Source organism: Equus asinus, chromosome 4, assembly GCF_041296235.1.
Source record: "Equus asinus isolate D_3611 breed Donkey chromosome 4, EquAss-T2T_v2, whole genome shotgun sequence".
In the NCBI taxonomy this organism is placed as follows: Eukaryota; Metazoa; Chordata; class Mammalia; order Perissodactyla; family Equidae; genus Equus; species Equus asinus.
In genome coordinates, this window is record NC_091793.1 from 79648034 (window position 1) to 79668422 (window position 20389).

The 20389-nt window shown below is 47.7% G+C and overlaps 1 protein-coding gene across 1 annotated transcript in view; it reads right to left on the bottom strand.

Annotated features, from left to right (window-relative positions):
- Positions 1-345: 345 nt before the first annotated feature.
- The window catches only part of LCT (lactase), a 44712-nt gene continuing 24668 nt past the window's right edge, over positions 346-20389 (bottom strand). The window contains exons 7-17 of the mRNA XM_014849525.3: positions 18688-19333; positions 14805-16355; positions 13845-14113; positions 11566-11856; positions 9440-9638; positions 8507-8709; positions 6545-6654; positions 4884-5018; positions 3116-3339; positions 1697-1924; positions 346-1043 (exon numbers count right to left, since the gene is read on the bottom strand). Coding sequence (XP_014705011.3) covers positions 823-1043; positions 1697-1924; positions 3116-3339; positions 4884-5018; positions 6545-6654; positions 8507-8709; positions 9440-9638; positions 11566-11856; positions 13845-14113; positions 14805-16355; positions 18688-19333 — 4077 coding nt within the window. The 3' untranslated portion in view covers positions 346-822. The remainder of the gene's footprint in view (positions 1044-1696; positions 1925-3115; positions 3340-4883; positions 5019-6544; positions 6655-8506; positions 8710-9439; positions 9639-11565; positions 11857-13844; positions 14114-14804; positions 16356-18687; positions 19334-20389) is intronic.

Sequence of the window (20389 nt, forward strand, 5' to 3'; positions counted from 1 at the left end):
TGGGATCATAGTCGAGGAGTTAACATGCAGTTCAAAACTACCACAAATTGAGAGAGGAAGAAAGCAAACAGTCTAAGTGAACCAAGGTCAGATCACATGGGTCTTGAAGGCCATACTTGGGCCCTCAGAAGTCATCCTAGACAGAGGAGAGACAGGAAGGACATAAAAGGTGGCAGTGGAGGGAATAAACGATCATTCAGAGGTCATCTCTGTATGTTATGGTATCTGCCCCAGGGAATATATAATGTAAGCGGAAAGCCTTGGTCTGGTGGGGAAACTTAGATGCCCCAAATGGTTTGTGTGACTTCATTACTTCTCAAGGAAAAGCACCCATAGCAGACAGGACACATTTCACAGCAACATTTTTATTTTCTGAGAAACACAAGGTACCAGGCTGGGAGGAAGCGTGAGGAGAGGGCAGGAGATGGCACTGCAGTCTATCTACACTAGGGAGTTGATTTCTTACAGAAAGGATTGCTGTGGTTTTTAATCATGTTTCCACCTTTAAAATCTCTGAAATTTAAAACAGCCCAGTTAAGTGGCTCACAGAACTGCTAGGCGAGTTCAGTATCTGCACATTTCCACAAGAGCCACTTGCAGGGCCCTCTAATGCCCAGATGAACTCCTGATACTGGGGCGCGATGCCGATATTTCCGTTTTAATCAGAGACTGGGAATCCTTCAAGATTAGTTTCTAACAGTGCAGAAGGCCTTTACGAAGTCTGATGGGCAGAATCTAAGATGCTAAGGAGTTTTGTGGGTGGCAAAGATACAAAGAAACTAGGCTTATTTTGCAGAACTGGAGGAGGTGGTAACTTGTGGGTCAGAATGAAGAAGCAGGGCTCAATTCCTGTTGACCTGGCTGTGTTTTCCCCCGCTTGGAGCGCTTACAGTATTTATATGACAGAAATGCCACACCACAGACTCCAAGAAGCATAAGAGCAAAGAGTACGTACAGAGCTGTCTGGGCTTCTGTCGTACCTAGCGAGAGCCCCAGGAACTGAACTGCCTCCTCTCTCACAGGGCTGACGGTGGGTCCAGCATCTAGGAGAGGACAACAAAGGGTGGCTTACGCACTAGTACAGATGTCGTTCTCGGATCTCTGTTAATCTATGTTAAACCCCAGCTACATCCTGGGAATAGAGAAATCACACAAGTACCCACAGTGAATGCATTATTGAGGTGACGGTTTGTATCCTTGTCACTATGAGCCTCTGAATGAAGTTAATTAGTTTTATTTTTTAAATATCACTATCAGCAATTAGAGTATAAATCGGGTGATTGTCTCTTTCTTTGTATAGTAATTTATACTTTTTCAGTCATTCAACAAATACTGGGTATCTTACATTGTGCCTGGCACTGCGTTTTCACAGTCATTGTATTTGATCTTCGCATTGGCCCAGAAGCATTTGCCTAGTTTCTTGCCTAAGATCTCAAGTTAATGGTAGGGCTGGGACAAGAATCCAGACCTGCTGTTCCCAGACCAGAGCCTAGTTTCTAGATGTAACATTAACCCTAAGTTCCTTTGCTCCATCCTAAGAATGTCTGGAGCAGTCAAAGAAAATAAATCCTGGTTGAATGAATGAAGGAGATGGAGAGGCAGAGAGGAGGGTAATAAAGTAGAAGAGAAGAGACTGAAAAAGGCCCCTCTCACCCCTCACCCTCTGGCTTCAGTTCCTCCCAGAGCCACATCTCACCTTCCTGCTGGAGACAAGGGTGTGGCCCTGTGGCAGGGTCAGGGAAGCCGTTGCACCGGGTTATAGAGGCGAAGAACTTGGCTGATGCTCTGGGGATCCTTGGCAGAGAAGGGTCACTGTAGTTTACAAAATACAGACCAAACTTCTCCGAGTAGCCTGTGGCCCACTCAAAGTTGTCCATCAGAGTCCAAACCGTGTATCCTCGAAGGTCCACCTTATCCTGCACAGCTGCCCAAACACAGAGGCCCCAGCATGAGCTCTCCTGGCCTTCTAAGACACCTTTCCACCAGGCCTGCAGGCCCACAGTTCTCCCCCAGTCCCCATGCGCAGGTCAAGGTGAGGATTTCTTTAGTTTTGGGAGACAGCTGCGCATCCTTTACATGCAGTAATTCTTAGCTGGACGGAGCTGCAGAGCCACCAGCATTTTTCCAGAAAGGCTCAGCCCTTAGCGGGAGTCAGGAACGTGAGTAGAGTAAATCCTACTAGGTTATCTACAATCCTCTCTTTTTTTTTTCCTTCTATAATTGTTATTTTGAGGTGTGAGCTGTGTTACTTGAAGAAGTTCTTTTTTTTCTTAAAGATTGGCACCTGAGCTAACATCTGCCGCCAATCTTTTTTTTTCCTTCTTCTCCCCAAAGCCCCCCAGTACATAGTGGTATACTCTAGTTGTAGGTCCTTCTAGTTGTGGCATGTGGGATGCCGCCTCAGCGTGGCCTGATGAGCGGTGCCATGTCCACGCCCAGGATCCAAACCAGCGAAACCCTGGGCCGCCGAAGCAGGGGGCGCGAACTTAAGCACTCGGCCACGGGGCCGGCCCCCAAACCTCTCTGTCTTTACATCTCAGAATATTGATCTTGGTCACTGCCTTAGAGTGTTAATGCTCTTCCCTGTAGAAAAAAGGGGGCCCTTGGAAAAGATTTTAGCTGGAATAGGATTTTCTAATCATTTCTTTTCGCTGCTGCATTCTCATTCTCTTCTACTCAGCACTACTTACCGTCCCTTTGTCGTAGTCCCATCCCAAGTGGTTCTGCTGAGCTGAAGGTCTCAAACTTTTGCTTGGGGAACAAAAGACCCTACAGACACCCTCCAGCCCGATCCTCCTGGCCCCTGCCCAGACCATCCTCAGGAGGGCGCGGCTGTTCAGGGACGTCAGACAGCGAGGGGGGCAAGCAGAGCAAATGACCCAGGCCAGGAGCTTGGTCTAGCTGTACCAGGCACCTGGGTTTGCTTGCTGAGCTTCAATCTAGGAAGGAAAAAACCCAGAGCACAGCCCCAAAGAAAGACTTAAACCCAACAGGGGAGAGAAGCCTCATCTCTCTCATTATGGGGGTCTGTGGACACAGCGCTGCCCTAACTGCGGACATTAGCAGATGTTCCCAACAGAGGAGAGTGCACGGGGAGGACGGGGGCCTGGCATACCTTTGAGTGCCTCGTTGATGTAAGTGCGGAGGAAGTAGATCCGTGCAGTGTCGTTGAGGTCTGTTTCTCCCCGTTTGGACACTCCATTCTCTGTCACGTAAATTGGAGGGTTGTTGTATTCCTCCTTTAACCAGTTCAGGATCCTCCGGAAGGCAAAAGGGGTCATCTTCAGCCAGGAGGAGCCAGAGACTGGCCAAGAGGGATCTGCGGTGGAGGCGACTCCCCTGCAGGTTCAAACACCAAAGATTGGGTCACGATTTGTAAATCCCAAGAGGCCCTTTGCACAAAACACAAAATGAGATTTAAACTAGGAAAAGCCTTAGGTTTTATCTAGATTTGAGAGACATAATTAAACCCAGAAGAGTCAAACTGCGTCAAAGTCTGCTCTTTCCACTAGTTCTGGTTGCACCACTCAGTGCTGGTGTAATATCAGACAGGCCACTTAAGCTCTCTGTCCTTCCAGCTTTCCACCTGCACAGAGGAAATGATCTTACTCGTGGACCTCCGACGGGCTGGCTCTGACAGAGCACGCCTCACGCTAGATGTGAAAGGGCTCCAGGCTTTCCTGGCCACCATCTCCAATGGGACGCGAGTGCTATGTCTTCAGAGAACGGTCTCCACTCAGTCACCTACGTCTAGTCAAAGCCACATGCAGGCCACAGGTGCGGCCGCAGGCACCAACAGTTGGGGCCCCCATTTGTATGATGACGGGGAGCAGAGAGGCTTGGACCTGCCTCGAGCACCCAAGACTCTGCCTCCCTGTCCAGTGACAGACAAGGAGAGGGCAACAGGGTGTGCCAAAGGAATGCCTGTTGGGGGAGACAGAGGCTTGAACAACTCGAGAGTCACACGTTTCAAATAAGAATCAGTTAACTGGATACTTCTTAATATCCGAATCCTTCAGAAAAAAACTTTAGTTTTATTAGTAACTAGATATATCTGGCTCGGCTGTCCTGAACTTAGGGCATTTCGTAAGCTTGAGCAAGGTCACTGGGGAGGGCAGTCCTGGGATGAAGGAGGCAGCAAAAGTGCAGTGGGTGCTCAGATGGGGACCAACAGAGGAGTCTCCTCAGCCCCTTGCAAGCCCGGCTCTGTCGGTTTGCATGATGCGGTGGGGGTGTCCGCGTTTGTTTTCAAAGAAAGCACCTGGACGGATTCGCAGCCACTGATGTGGAAGGATGCTTGTCAGAAAAGGAACCAAATAGTGTGTGTACATATACATGGTTTGGGGTAATAAATAAGTACATATATATTTATGTCTAAATAATAAATAATATGTACTATATAAACTATATATATATAAAAGAGAGGTGGTATACCCCAACACTTCCAAAATGACACAAAAATATCCTGTTCTTGCTTTCTAATATTTCCACTGTGAACATATATTATTTGTGTCATACAGAAATCATAGTTTGACCTTTACCCCAAAAAGGAAGAAAAAACCTTATTGTTATTTTGACTGAAATACATCTAAGTGAAACAAATTTGACAAAAAAAAGAAAACCATAGGAAGAAAAATATTTTTCTTGAAAACGTCTTTAAAAACCTCCAAGCGCCTCTGTCTTAACGGGAAGCCTCTTGGAAATCCTAGCAGGTCGCTATCCGACTGGCAGAGCTTTGATGAGGCGTCTCAGAGGGTGGGGCTCATCCTGCAAACCCCAGGATGTGCGGCAGCAGGAGGCGGTGTTGTGAGCAACAGCTGGGCGAAGAGGCGCCCTGCTGTCTTTTCCAAAGATTGCTCCCGGTGCCCTGTTGGCCGACTTACCTGTCTGCATCAAAGGAAGAGACGGAAGAGTCATAGTCGAGGTTGTAGGCCAGGACAGTGGTGTAGTAATTGAAGCCAAAAAAGTCGTAGGTGCCGTTGATCCTCCTCTTCTCAGCCTCCGTGAACTCTGGGAGCCTGGGTGGAAGGGGCCGTTAAAGGCGTGGGGCTTCGGCAGGAGCCGCGCTCTGGGACGAGGATGTCCTGGGGCAGGGTCGGGGGAGCGCCCTAAACTGCAGGCTCGTGGTGACTGGGGCAGCCAGGAGCAGGGAGAGGCCCCTCCAGCTGCTGCTCGACGCACCGCGGCCCCTCCCACCAGCCCTGAAGCCTGGCTTCCCTGCGGTTACGAGGCCCTTTTTCTAACTGGTCGCAAAACGAAACTACCGGTGACCCTGTTATAAACCTCCCTACACGCACACGGATACAGGGTTTTTATTTCCTTCAAAATTAGCACCTGCAACTTCTGATATTTACCATCCGTGATAGATTTGGAAATCAAGAACTTGTCTGAGGTACATGCTTTGAGACTAATCCTTTATGTTCGTGAGGTTATAATATCTTTTATAATTTGTATTTCCATAATCTGCCCTTTATAAAAAGTTACAGGTTTTGTTGTGGTTTAAGTGTGCCTCTTTTCCCCAAAGTCTATCCTTATTAGGAGAGGAAGTATTTTTACAAGTTGAATTTATTGAACTTTTGAGATTTGGACTTTTCTGCTCACATGATTTCCCTGCACTTTTTTTTTTTTTTGAGGAAGATTAGCCCTGAGCTAACATCTGCTGCCAATCTGCCTCTTTTTGCTGAGGAAGACTGGCCCTGAGCTAACATCCATGCCCTTCTTCCTCTACTTTATATGTGGCACGCCTGCCACAGCATGGCTTGCCAAGCAGTGCCATGTCTGCACCCGGGATCCGAACCTGAGAACCCAGGCTGCAAAGCGGAGCACACAAACTCAACCACTCAGCCACAGGGCCAGCCCCCTGGATGACTCTCAAACTGAGTGTGGGCTCTGGACTCGCCTGATTTCAAATCTCAGCTCCATCACTTAATAGCTGGGTGATCTTGCTCTAATCTTTGTGCCTCAGTTTACTCATCTTTAAATAGGAATACAAGTACCCATAGAAGATGGGTAAATGTTAGCTGTTGATGTTGCCACTTCTTCCTTGACAGGAAGAGGGCTGGGCCAGGAAGTAGGACTGCTTTGATGCAAACTGTCGCCACCTACTGGCCAAATGGCAAAAAGCACGTGGATGAGGGTCGCTCATTAGTCTCCACACTTATTAGATGAAATAGGAGTGGGTGAGCTGGGGAATTTGTTCTTGGAGTGAAGTAGTGAGTTGCAAAAAAGTGTGCCCTGGGGACAGGGTGCCCTGGGGACAGATTTGCTGGCTTTTCTGAAGAATAATAATAATAGCAACTGCCTTTTGTCAAGCACATAACAGTGCCAGGTTCTGGGCTAACGGCTTCACATTCATGATTATGTTTAATCTTCCTGGCAAGCAAGGAAGCTGAGAGATATAGTAACTTGCCTAAGACACGCCTCTCTGACCCCAAGGGCCAAGCTCTCATCACGGCACTGTGGGCCCAGGAGCCTCAGCTCGGCCCCACAGACCAGACTTCTTCCTGAACCTCTCCTGGCTGAGCACATGGGCACCAGGACCTACCGAGACTGGTTGAGGCCTGCAGCCAGGCTCCGGTCACGGATCCGAGTCTTCATCAGTTCACTGTAATCTCCATTCTTGAAAACAGGATGTGCAAACCAGCCTCCCATAAACTGCAGGTGGAGTTGGGGGACAGTGAGCCTCAGCATTGACAGGTGAGCACACAGCAGCTTCCCTGCTCAGAAGTCGCTGACCTCAGAATGCCCCTTCTCCCAAGCCCCAATCTTAAACTGCATCTCCTCTGCTGCGGTTGGCACCTTGCAGCTTGAACGCCCACAGGTCTTTTCACCTTGCTGTGGTCTCAACACCGCAGCCCAAGGAGACATGCACTGAGCTGAGCACAGCCTTGGACTTGATAACCGCTGCCCGGCGGCCCTTAGAAGCATCTCACAGAAGAGGGGGAGAGACGACAGGATGCCCTGTCTTACCACAGACCAGGTCCTGCCCATCATCATGCCTAAGGATCCACCAGAACTTTCTGGGGAGGGCTGAGTTGCAAGGCTTTCCTGGTTGCCCAGGCAAAGGATGATTCTCCATGGGCTTTGGATTCTCAGCCCTAAAGTGGAGAACTTTTCAATCTATTTTCTTGAGTAAGGTCTAGGCCACCCTTACCCTCAGGGAGGGTACATGGCACCCAAATGCTATGACGCGTGAGTCCTGAGAGCCGCCTTCTCTCTCTCCACATCCTCCCCTCCTCTGCTGGCTGATGCTTGGAATGTGGGGTGAGGGCAGCCTTCCATCCTCAGTCAGGGATGAGGCAAAGAACACACTCACTCTGGTAAAAGAGGCCTCAGTGCCCTCTGAGTTGTAACAGAGCGTTTCTTTCCGTGGGAGCTGGTTTTATCAGGGGATGGATGGCTCTTGGTCCCTGGCTGCAGTATCACAGTTCATCAGCAAGCGGCTCCATCTAATGAGATGACAGCCTAACATTTCCTGAGGTTTGTTTTGGTTTCGGAAAACAAATTATTGCTCCAATTCACCAGTTCTGTGGGTCTGAAATGAGGGATGCAGGAATTTCGTTCCAAGACTTTTCCCCCGGCTGGCAGGCAAAGGGGAAAATTAAGCTCTTATTCGCATTTATTAATTTGACCACCTTTGTCAAGTTCTTTTGTAAAGACTTTGGCAAACCAAAGCCTTGGTGTCCCTTCCGAATGCCACAGTCTGCAGGCTCCTCCACAGAGCCAAAAGGGAGCGCCAATCAAGAGAGACCCTTGCCTTTCTTTCCTGATGCTGAAACACAGGAGAGGGTTCCTTCCAGCCTCTTAGGAGACACCAGCAGGAGCCAGAGAAAAGCTGTGCCATGACGAGGGCCGTTCTCCTCTCTCTCCTCTTCTCAGGGGCCCAGACTGAAATCAGGGTGGGCCATGTTGTTGGCACCTGCTCACTAGTGTCTCTACTTCCTAGGAGCAAAATTCCATGACCAAAAGATACGTGCCCCAAAAGATGCAAAAGATGCATGCTAAACTCATGGAGTTGGGAAATTTGGGGCACTAATGTGTTTCACAGACTCTAAAGCCCCCAACTTAAGAAATTCTCAGGTGGAGTAATTAAAATCAGATGGTGACACTTAGAGGTGAAGTGTGACCTTGCAGCTCGGCTCCATTAGCTACCACAGCCAAACCAGAGATCAAAGAGGTGGAATTTCTTTCTACTAGCTAGCTTCAAGCCAGTGTAGCATCCAGTAAGGACAGCATGTGCAAATAATTTTTTAAGACTTAAAAGAAAACTCAAGCCCAAAGATCTTCCATCACAGCAAACCTCTTAAGTGGGTAGGTCATCTCCATTTCAGAAATGAGAAAACTGAGGTACAAAACGGTTAGATGATTTCACCAAGTTCACAAAATCAGGAAATAGCAAAACAAGGCCTAGATTTTAAATCTTTGTTTGCAATCTAAGTTTCCGCTAGATCACGACAAGAGGGGAAAATGGGCAAGAGTGAAAACAACACCCAGAGGAGAAACAGACCTCGACGTATCTCCTGGCCGCCTCCACATCCTCCTGGTTGGAGGGGTTTCGGGGCTCAGCCCACTCACAGTTGAGGGTGATGGAAATCGTGCCGCCTTGACTGGCGCGGTATACATCATTGTACAGATGCCAGGCCTCGGCGTGAGCCTTTAGCAGGTTGTGGCCAGCAAGGTAGGGGGCAGTGCCAGGCCTAGAGGAGATTCCTGGAAATAGACATGGATGTCAATGAAGAATAAATGTGGCCGAGAATATCACTCTCTGCCTATAGATGGCGTCTATGTGTTTGGGAGAAAGAGTACAGATTTTGGCTTTAGGAAGAATGAAGTCAAATCCTGGCTCCACTTCATTTTTTTTTTTTTCTCCCCAAATCCCCCCAGTACCTAGTTGTATATTTTTATTTGTGGGTCCTTATGATTGTGGCACGTGGGACACCACCTCAGGGTGGCCTGACAAGCAGTACAATGTCCATGCCCAGGATCCAAACCAGCAAAACCACGGGCCGCCGAAGTGGAACGCGTGAACTTAACCACTCGGCCACGGGGCTGGCCCCCTGGCCCCGCTTCTTACAAGCTGGCTGTGTAACTTTGGATGAGTAATTTAGCCTTTCAATTTCTTCCTCGGCAAAATGAGCAATAGAGAGTTCTTGAGAGGACATGAAATAGTGTATGTGAAGCACCCAGCAGCACTGTGTCTGGCAAAGAGAGGCACTTGATAAATGTTGGTTTCTATACCCTCTCCCGCAAAGAGTGGCTCAGACAGCTCAGGCAAAGTACCCAGAAGAGTGTGGCAGCCTTGAGCAAGAGGCAGGGTCTTTGAGGTGCTGCCACGGGGCTTTCTTGGCCTCCTCCTCCAGTGCTACCTGGATTTCAGGTCTTCATGGTGCTAAGAATGCCATGCTCCAAAGAGCTGACAAGTTGGGTCTGGAGCCTTTACCTGGAGCTGCTGTCCCGTAGCCATAGCCCTGGGTAACAACGACAAAGGGCTCATTCAGCGTGATCCAAAACTTCACCTTGTCCCCTAGCCTCTGGAAGAGCACATTTGCATACTCTTTAAAGTGCTGCACAATGGTCTCGTTCTCCCAGCCTCCAACATCCTGGAGCGCCTGGGGCAGGTCCCAGTGGTAAAGGGTCACCTGTGGAAAAGCAAGATCAGCAGTTCCATCAGCCTGCTTTGCATGGGAAGCCATGGAGGCCATATGTGCCAGCACAAATGTCTGCTGCTCAAGCTGAGAATGAACGATGGGGCGAAAAAGGCTCACGGGTTCTTTGGTGGGAGGGGAGGGGGGGCAGCAGTATTGAAGTGTGAGAAGTTCATGCATCTGGATCAGAGAAGCCTGGGTTTGAGTCCCAGCTCTGCCACCTACCAGCTATATGATGCCGGACTCAGGCACTAAGACTTCCACTTCAGCGAATCATCGTGAGGCCTAAATCACATGGCGGAGGACTTGAAAAGTGGCTGACACCCTGGCAGCTCTTTGGTAAGTGTTAGCTATGTTATAGTCAGGAGTCAGAGATGCTGGTGCCTCAGAACCTGCCCAGATAGACTGCACTGAGAGTCTGAGGCTAGGAGGGTCCCAGGAGGATGGAGGCATTTTGCTTGTAAAGGGACACCCCCAAGGACACCATCTAATGTGTCTGTAGGTTTTTCCTGTGGAGCTGGGAACCTTTTCCAGGAGAGGGGCGCCTCTGGCCACATCCACGTGGTGGTCTTTCCTCTCTCCTGGCCTTCTCCTCGACACCCCTGACACACCCCGTCTTGGCCAAGCCGGGGTCTCCGCTGTCCTCAGTCTGCATGGGGCCACTAGCCATCTTCAGCTCAGACCCAGTCTCTCCTTTTGCCTGAAATGCCCTTCCTCTGCCCGCCCACCCATCCAAATTCTCTATCTTCAAGACCCACACCTCCCGGAAGCTCTCATGGCCACAGCACTTTTCCTCTCTTTGGTGTCTCAACGCCCTCAAGGGCTACGAAAGAGCTGTGTGCTCTCTGAAGTTGTTCTGAACTGTTGCGTGTGATGAATCTCACTGTCCACCCAGATCATAGGGTCACGCAAGGCAGCCACTTGGCCATCTTCTCTCCCTAGTGCTCGTGGGAATAAACATTGCCTGGCTGGTTTGTTCCTGCAGTGTTATCAGTGTGAGGAGAGAAGTCCAGATAGCACTTTTATGTGGGAAAAGCTCTGCTTTTGGGGTGGGAAGAGGTGGGTTGTAACGTGGGGACTATGCTCTGGCCTCAGTGCACGATCTCCAACCGCTCCAGCAGAGGAAACGCAGTGCTTCACAGGACGAGTGCCCCCTAGCGCTTTGTCATAAATACCACAAACAGCCCAGGGGAAAAGGAAAAGTGTTCTCAGGCTCCCAAGTAAAATGTAAAAATTTTGGTAACAGCGAAGTAAGTCCACAAGGGAGCTTCTGTATTATAATTCATAACAACTCATGGCTTAAAAACACATGCACGTCTGCCCCTGCAATTCTGCTCCTAGGACCACTCCTACAGATACGCTTCCACCCATGCGAAACCATGGATGTCTATGGTTACTCATTATAGTGTTGGTCATAATGGCAAAAGAGTGGAAACATCACAGGAAAGAGTGTCTATTAACAGGGAAGTAATTAGAGAAGTAAGGTATAAGCAGAATTTGACATAACTAAAAAAAAGAAAGAACATAAAGGAAACTATGTGTGGATTTGGAAATATCTGCAAGAAATAGTGCTAAATAAAAGCAACTACCAAAGTGCATGTATCTTACCATTATAAAAAAAGAGGGGAAAAGGAATATACACACACACATACACTCCCGCTGGCTTACATACCCCAGAGAAGGAGTTGAGAACCTAGCAAACTTGGTTGTCTGTAAGGAGGGGAACTGGATCGCTCAGGGTCAAGGATGGAGGAAAATCTTCACTGTAGACTCTTTTATGCTTTTTGAATTCTGCACCATGTGAATTTATTCAAAATTTAAATTTGAAAAAAGCATTTTATTTACACAATAAATATGCTCCCTGCCCCGGCTGGCTCTACCGTGTGAACTTGACCAAGGCGTTGTCGGGGCCCAATCTCACCTGGGGCTTGATGTTGGCAGCCAGCAGTGCATCAATGAGCCGCACGTAGTAGTTCAGCCCCGCTTCATTGATGTACTTGGTGGTTCCATCAGGGAGGATGCGAGTCCAAGAGATGGATAAGCGATAGTGGGTCACGCCCAGGTTCTGCAGGGCGACCACATCCTCAGCAATCTTGTGGTAACTGTCACAGGTCACGTCTCCAATGTCACTGTTCTCAACCTTCAGTGGTGTGTGAGAGAACGTGTCCCAAATACTGAGTCCTTTGCCATCTTCTCTCCACGCACCTTCGATCTCAAGATGACAAGACATGGTCTAATTAAGTCATGCAGTCAAGCCCTCATAAGTTCCTTTCTGTCAGCAGGGGACTCCCGAGTCAGGATTTCTGAACTCCTCTAGCTTTCTGTACATCATGGCAGTGTCATGTGGCATTATACAATGATGCACTTGCTGATTGGCTTCCCACAAGACCGTGAGGTCTAGGCATTGTGACCTTCCTCTTGGTGTCCCAGCAGTTAACGCAGCAGTGTCTGGTGTATGGTGGGTGCTCACTAAAAGTTTGAGTGAACAATTCCATGTGTCCCAACTCCAATCACAGCCAAATAAATCCCAGTGGTGCCAGGCAAGGAGGCAGAATTTCTACTCAGGACATGTATTACTGTTTCTGTGCTTCCTTTTTCTCCTCCCACCTATCCTATGGGGAAGCTGACCACAAGCCACTGGGCAAATGCTTACCTACAGGCTTAGTCTGACAGGTACAATTTCTGTAATTTACTTTAAAACACTTTAGCAAATATGGTGTGATATTATGTGACTGGATGCAGCTAAGTTGGTGCTGGCATTTTAACCAAGAACGCATATCCAGGCTTGGCTAATTGGAATATTCAATGTCACAAAGGGTGAGACTTGTAGTCACAAGTTTGCCATGATGAATAGAAATGGGTACTCACTGATGCCTATTTAATCACTCAAGATGTTTTCAACACACTCCCTGCCCTTGCATGGACAAGGCTGAAGAATCCAGCAAGGCCTACAGCCTGGGCTCTAGAATAAATCCCCAACACTTCCTGCGTCCAGCTGTAAACCTGTGGGGCAGTGGTTCTCACCCAGGGGCTATTTTGTCCCTTAGCAATGTCTGGAGACATTTTTGATGGTTACAACTGAGGGAGGAGTCTGCTGGCACCTAGTGGGTAGAGGCCAGGGATGCTGCCAAGCATCCCACAGTGAACAGGACAGTCCCTGTTCTGGATAACAAAGAATTATCCAGCCAAAGTCAATCGGACCAGGCTAGAGAAACCCTGCTACAGAGGATGCTGTTTGCCCCTAATAAAAGTAACAGCATCCTGTCCGTGAACTCTTGGCATTTCCTCAAGTGAATCTTTCATGTGAGGTATTGGCCAGAACACCTAAAAGGACCAAGAACTGGGTTTTCTCCAGTCCACAGAACAAGCCTCGTGAACAGTTTTCGTGTTTGTGCGTTTAGTTAATAAATGTCTGCATATGGCAGAACTTGGTCTGAGATTTCATTTTAACCTGGTAGTGTGGTCGTCTGGGAGTAGCTAACCTTCACCTACCTCAAAAATGTTTTCAGCAACTATGGTTATCCAGAAAAAACCTAAGGGCTGAGCACACCCAGAGTCAGGTGAGCCCATACCACTGACCCTGCCCCGGTTCTACAACGAGCTTACAGAGCCCCCTCCTGTGTCAGAGAAAACGAACGGAGGGAGAAGACGTAAAGCAGGGACCCACCACTAACTGCCCGGGCAAGCCACTCTTTGCTGTTTATCTTATTTTCCTGGGAAAAGCAAAACCCTCATATTTCTGTATTAGTGAGTTCATTTGGCCTGAATAAGGCAACACTGTGATGTTTTTGGGATACCTGAAAAAGCCCAGGGCCACGTGAAAGCCATTTTGAGTGAATTACCTGCTTGGAAGAGATCCGGTGAGAAATAAAAGCATCCAGCAGAGAAGCTTCATATCCGCATGCCTTTGCCCAAGTGTTTCTGCCCAGGCTCCACCCGCTCCATCGTGCCTGCAAACACCCATCTCTGCACAGCCCTCGTAACTGTGCTTGTCTGCCTGAATTCAGGAATGTGAAGAAGCCAGGCTCTCCAGGAAGAGGATCTCTCAGACTTCCCCTGCATCATCCTGCACTTCCTACTTCCTCCCACGAGTCTGTGAAAATGCCCTGCTCACGTGCCTGCCCTCCCTGGCACTGAGCCCAGAGCCTGGTGCCTGGTAGGTATGCAATGGATGCTGTGGAGCTGCCCTGGATGCCTCACCTGATATGCAGCGGTAGCTGCACTCCAGGCGAAGCCCTCGGGGAACTGTCCGTAGAGAAACTCATCTTCCTTGGCCGCTGGCATGCCGTTGTTGGTAATGACCTCTGTGTAGTACCCGGCTGAGGTTCTTGCTGTACGAGGCCTGTTCGCATTATTGAAATCAACATGATATAGTCCAAACTTGATTGTGTAGCCATGCACCCACTCAAAGTTGTCCATCAGAGACCACGCAGCATACCCTCGAAGGTCGACACCATCGAGCCTGTAGGCTGGGAACATTCCAAAGAGAGCAGAGGAGAGCTTTACATCAGGAGGTCAGGGACCCCAAGAAGCCCAGCCAAGTGCTGGCTCCTCAACTCAAGCCAGTCCTCCTAAACCATCAACTTGCACACACAAGTAATATGTGCCCAGATAGACAGACAGATCACCTTGTCTTTCTTTTTGCCAGCACTGATACTCCCACAGCAAGTACTAATGACTGATCTTTGCAAAATCAAATTCTTTTGTTGGAGTAAAGGGACATGTCTCAAATTCAAAAGTCTCAGCCCACTTTATAAGTTAAACACAGAAATGTGAATTAGAGAAGAGTTTCTTGCTCCGGGCTGCATGGAACCCACAAGAATCTAAGCTCCATGTCAGCAGAAGATTATCTGTTTTGTTCACTGCTGGATCCCCAGCACTTAGAACAGAACTTATCGCATAGCAGCGGCTCAATAATGAATGAACGGACCCACGAAAATATTCTTGTGGGGACTCTGTGTGTGTATGTTTGGGGAGATACCCATAGCTTTTTTCAGATCCCCAAAGGGATATGTAACCCCAGACAGGGAAAGGATTATGCAGTTAGGGCATAAGACAGAGGCTCGTTGATGGTTCATTATCTGCTCTGGCAAACCATTTCCAGCACATGCCAAATGGGTGCTGGAAGATTTTGCAAGAGGAACATGAACCCTCATATACCTTTCAAAGCTTCATTGATGTAGGTTTTGTGATAGAACATCCTATCAGTATCTTCCACTTCCGGATTTGTCAGCCCCGCCCCATTTTCAGTGATGTAAATGGGGATGTCACCATACTCTTCTTTGATCCAGTTGAGCAGTCTTCGCATCCCCCAGGGCGCAGCTCTGTTTAGTGCTGTGGACGGCCATGAAGGATCCTCTTCCGCGGTCATCTCCTGGTCATATTCGTAGGAGGGTGGGTTTAAATTGGGTGTGGTATGCTGCACGATTCTGGAGGAGTAGGTGTTGAGGCAGAACACGTCAGCTGTAGCACTGATGTACCGCTTCTCCTCCTCAGTGAAGCTCGGCAGGCGGGAGGTGGCTAAGTGCTCTAGTTCACTCCTGTTCCCCACTTTCCACTTCATGACCTCGGGATAATCTCCATTTCGGAAAATGGGGTGGGCGAACCAGCCCAGTGAGAACTGCAGCATTCGGTCAGCTGCCTCCACATCCCTGGGGACCTCTGGTGACTTGGGCTCTGCCCAGAATGCACTAAGGCTCAGAGAGATGACTCCCTTCTGCTCCTGCCTGTATTTCTCATCATAGGTGTGATAGACTGTAGCATGAGCTTTGATGACTGCATGACCAATCCTGTAAGGTGCCGAGCCTGGGTCCTGGATGTTTGGGGGAAATTCCCCTGAGCCGTAACCCAACCACGCCTGGTGCATGGGCTCATTAAAGGTCATCCAGAACTTGACTCTGTCACCAAAGGTCTGGAAACAAAAGTCTGCATAGCTGTTAAACAACTCAATCAAGGAAGGATTCTCCCAGCCTCCAATATCCTGGAGAGCCTGGGGCAGGTCCCAGTGGAACAGTGTCACCATGGGAGAGATGTTGCTTGCTATCAAGGCATCGATCAGCCTATTGTAATAATCAACGCCAAGTCTGTTGATAGAAGTGTTTCTCCCAGTTGGGAAAATCCGAGACCAGGAGATAGAGAAGCGATAGGCGTTCACTTTCAGAGCTCGAAGCATGTTCAGATCAGCATCCAATTGGTTATAGCTGTCACAGGCTATGTCTCCGGTGGCATTGTCTTTCACATGGCTCCCTGGTGTGTGGGTAAAATTATCCCAAATGCTGGGACCTTTGCCGTCAGCATCCCAAGCTCCTTCAATCTGATAGGCTGATGAAGACACACCCCACAGAAAGTCATCTCGGAACGTGCCATGGTAGAACAAATCCCTTTCAAACTGGGGTTGGTTGGAGAACTTTTCCCAAACTACTTTAGCCTTGGAGGGCACCTCGGATGGAAAAGTGAAGGCTCTGATTTTAGGGGAGATGTTTGCTGTACTGGGTGGCGCCAGTCTTTTGACTGCCTTGGTGAGGAAACCATTCTTTTCAATGATGCTGGTGAAAAAGTAGGCAGATTTCCTGGGAGTCCTTGGCTTGCTGCTGTCGTTGAAGTTGACATGGTGTAGCCCAAACCTCTGGCTGTAACCGGAGGGGCCTTCGAAGCCATCGATGAGGGAACGAGCAATATAAGATCGAACATCCACTGAGTCCTCCTTGACAGCTGTGGAGAAGAACAAAAATAGAGATTATGTTAAAGCCTCTGTTACTGATGTTGCTTTTTAAAAGTTTTCCTTTAGAAGGGGCAGCCTGGTGGCAAAGTGGTTAAGTTCACACATTTCACTTCGGCAGCCCAGAGTTCGTGGGTTTGGATCCTAGGTGCGGACCTACACACTACTCACCAAGCCATGCTGTGGCAGTGTCCCACATACAAAATAGAGGAAGATTGACACGGATGTTAGCTCAGGGCCAATCTTCCTCACCAAAAAAAAAGTTTTTCTTTTGACATAAAAGTTTTGTAGGTGACTTGGGCTATGCAAAAAAAGTTAACCCTTTCTCCTCCTCAGAATGAGCAAAAGGAACATCCACAAAACCCCCACAAAATATCTATGGCTATAAATCTCAATCTAAATGATCAAGCCTGTCTTAAAATGAATAATAGAGAGACTGTGCCCCATCTGCTAGTATCAGGATTCCTTGGTTTTATACAGAACACATAAAATCATTTACTCTTTAAAAATGTGCTTTTGTTTTTCCTTGTTTACATTTAGCAATATTGACGTAAAATGGTCACACATTCCATGTTAAAAAAAGACAAAGAAAGCCTAAACAAAGGTACTCCTTGGTGCAGTAGGTTGAATGGTGTCCCCAAAAAGATATGTCCAAGTCCTAACCATGGCCCCCACCAGTGAATGTAACCTTATTTGGACAAAGTTTCTTCTTTGCAGATGTAATTAAGCTAAGGAGTTCAAGACGAGATCATCCTGGAGTAACTGGGTGGGCCCTAACTCCAATGATCAGCATCCTTATAAGAGACTCAGATGAGAGGGCCACATGAAGATAGAGGCAGAGATTGAGTGATGCAGCCAGAAACCAACGAATGCCTGGCACCACCAGAAGCTGGAAGAGGCAAGGAAAGATTCTCCCCTGGAGCCTTTGGAGGGAGAGAGGCCCTACTGACATCTCGATTTCGGACGTTTGGCCTCCAGAACTGTGAGAGAATAAGAAACAGTCTATTGAGTCAACCAAGGACCAAAGGCAAAGTAAGGCAACGGCTGCAGGCTCCTACAGGGAGCCAGCAAAGTATTAAGGCCTATTTTTATCAGATTACACAGCCTATCAGCAAACATTGATTGTAGAAGAGGTAGGTAAAGTTGCTCATTCATTCTATAAATAATTTAGTAAGCATCTACTTTGTCCCAGGCTATGCTAGGATCTGGGGAAAGTAAAGATGAACAAAAGCCTCATAGGTTAGAGGGTGGAGTGAAGAGCTGAGCCAGAAATAGAAAGGCCTATGTTTCCACTCACTGGCTGTTTGGGCCCTTCATTTAATCTCTCAGAGCATCAGTTTTCACAGTCATCTTATGAGGATAATATCCGCCCCTGTTTACTGTGTGAGGCTGTTTCAAGGATCACTTGAGATAATGTCTTAAAGGGCTTCCAAGATTATGAAGATTGCAGAATTGTAACCTTGATGCTGTGAATAGAACAAGCAAAGTAGAAGAGAGGGTGTCTAACCTCACAAACAGTGGTGTGTCTCCATTCTTTACTCTAGTGGCCAGGGCAGGTATCGCTAATCAACTCTCTCTCTCTGAATCTAGATAGGGCCTTGGAATCTTCTCAACACAGTCCTCTAGGTGGACAACTAGCTACTATCAATTAATTTGGACTGACATATGGGATGAAACTTTGCTACTCCTTTTTACTTGGAATAATAAGACATATGAAACAATATGGTAGGTAAGAATAAGACTGTAGATATGGGTCAAGTGGATCAAAGTGAATGACGTGGAATGTAGATTTTATAGCTAGTTAAAGGAGATGAAGATCAACGTGGCTGGAGCAATGAGAGAAGATTTAATAAGTTGGAATCCCATCTTAAGCGTCCTCATGCCATCCTGTAACGCCATTACCATCCTATATTGCAATTTTCTGTCTGTGTCCCTCTGTAGACTATGAGCCCCCGACGGGAAAAGAAGCTGTTTGTTCAATATTGTATCCCTACTGTCTTGTACAATGTGTGGCACATAACAGGAGCTCAAATATTTGTTGAATAAATGCATTAAAAGATGATGAGGCTTTATCAATGGATAGGATTCATGGTGGGCAAAATGTAGAAGGGAGGCATTCTAGGGAATAAGAACATAGGAGTAAAGACTTGAGGCTTTTAGGGGAGAGAGTTAGGAGGCTGATGTGAAAGACTCATGCTATTGCTACTAATACTACTTTTTGGCTTTGTTTCCTTGGGTGACTGTCTCTGTCCTATTAAACAAAACTCTGAAGACTTGGAGAAGTACCACCCACCTTCCAATCACCAGTATATCCACTGTTCTTACCCTTGAGCACCTCATTGATATATTGATTGAAGTAGTTTACTCTGAAGGAATCATCAAAGAGATCTTCACTTTCCCCTATGGGCATGCCGTTCCCAGCCAGGTAGATCGGAACTTTTCCTCTTGTGTATTCCAAGGATACAAAGAGCAATAGCCTCCTAATACCCCAGGGCACCACACGAATCCAAGGAGATGAGGTCTGAGGCCACGCAGGGTCCACGTGTTGTGAGAAGCCTCCGATGGTATCATAGCTGGGGATGCAGGTATCTTGTTGGGCCTTGCTGATGAGGCGGGAAGTGTAATGCGACAGACCTAGAAAATCAGCAGAGCCTTTCAGGAGCTGCTTCTCTGCCTCAGTGAACTCAGGGAGCTGGGCCACAGGACTGGGGCACTGTTTGTTTATCTGTTGAATCTGAGCCCTCAGGGCAGCTGGATAGTCTCCATCCACAAAGATAGGGTGTGCAAACCAGCCCAGCATGAACTGCAAGAAGCGCTCAGAGGCTCTCAGGTCCTCGGGCCTCTCTGGAGACAGGGGTTCTGCCCAATCTGAGTTCAGCACGATGCCCACGCGTCCCTGCTGCTGTGGGCGATGGTGGTTATTGTAGTGGTGCCAAGCTCTGGCATGAGCCTTGAGGACCAAGTGAGCCACCTGATGATGAAGAAGGAAGGAAATACAGTGCTTAGTAACAACAACAGCAATGTCAACAACAGCACCAACAAGCCAATCACAAGTCAACAACAACAATGTCAACAAGTTGATGCCAACGCCAATAATGTCAGGAACAACAACACTGAAAATGTCAACATCAATAACATCAAGACTAATGTCAACAACATCATCAACAAATTAACAAGGTCAACAAAAACATCAAGAAGTCAACAACATCAACAAGAAGTTAAGACTGATGCCAACAATATCAACAAATCAACAACAGGGACAATGTTGACATCAACAACCACAACATCAGTGCCAGCAATATCACCAATGTGGACAACAATGTCAACAAGTCAACACTACTGTCAACAGGTCAATAGCAACAGCATCAACAACCACGTTAACAACAACAATTATTAATGAATTCTCTCATGTAGTCCTCACAACAACTTTATGTGGCAAGTACAATTATTATTACCACTACACAGATGAGGAAAAGAAGATCCAGAGAAGTGTAGAACACAGGCAGTCAGACTCCAGGCCTGTACTGTCACCCACAATGCTATTCTGCCTCGGTCCTCACTAAGTACTTATTGACTAATTAATTAACAACTAATTGGGGAAGACGGGGCATTTTAGCTAACACACAAAGGAGGGGACAATTCTTTCTAGCCTGTTTTCCTTTCTACTTAATGATATCTAGGGAGAAAGACCACAACCAGGAATCTCTTTGCAGACTTAACTCAGGGTCTTACAAAAGTCAACAGCTTTCCTTGGTGGAGCACTGTGGGAAAGCAGGGGCAAAAGCAGGGTGTGTCAAGTATAACAAGCCTAGATTTAAATCTTGACTCTCACTAACTTGCTCAGTAAATTCAAACAACCTTCTTTCTCAACTTCGGCTTCCTCATGTACAAGAACCGGATTATTATGGATCCATCCAGGAGGAGTAAATGACATAGTGTACGTAAGCACTGACCAGAAACTTGGGGTGCAGGAGGGAGTTTGCTATACCTTAGCTACCTTTTCTTTTTATCATTTGAAGATAATGAT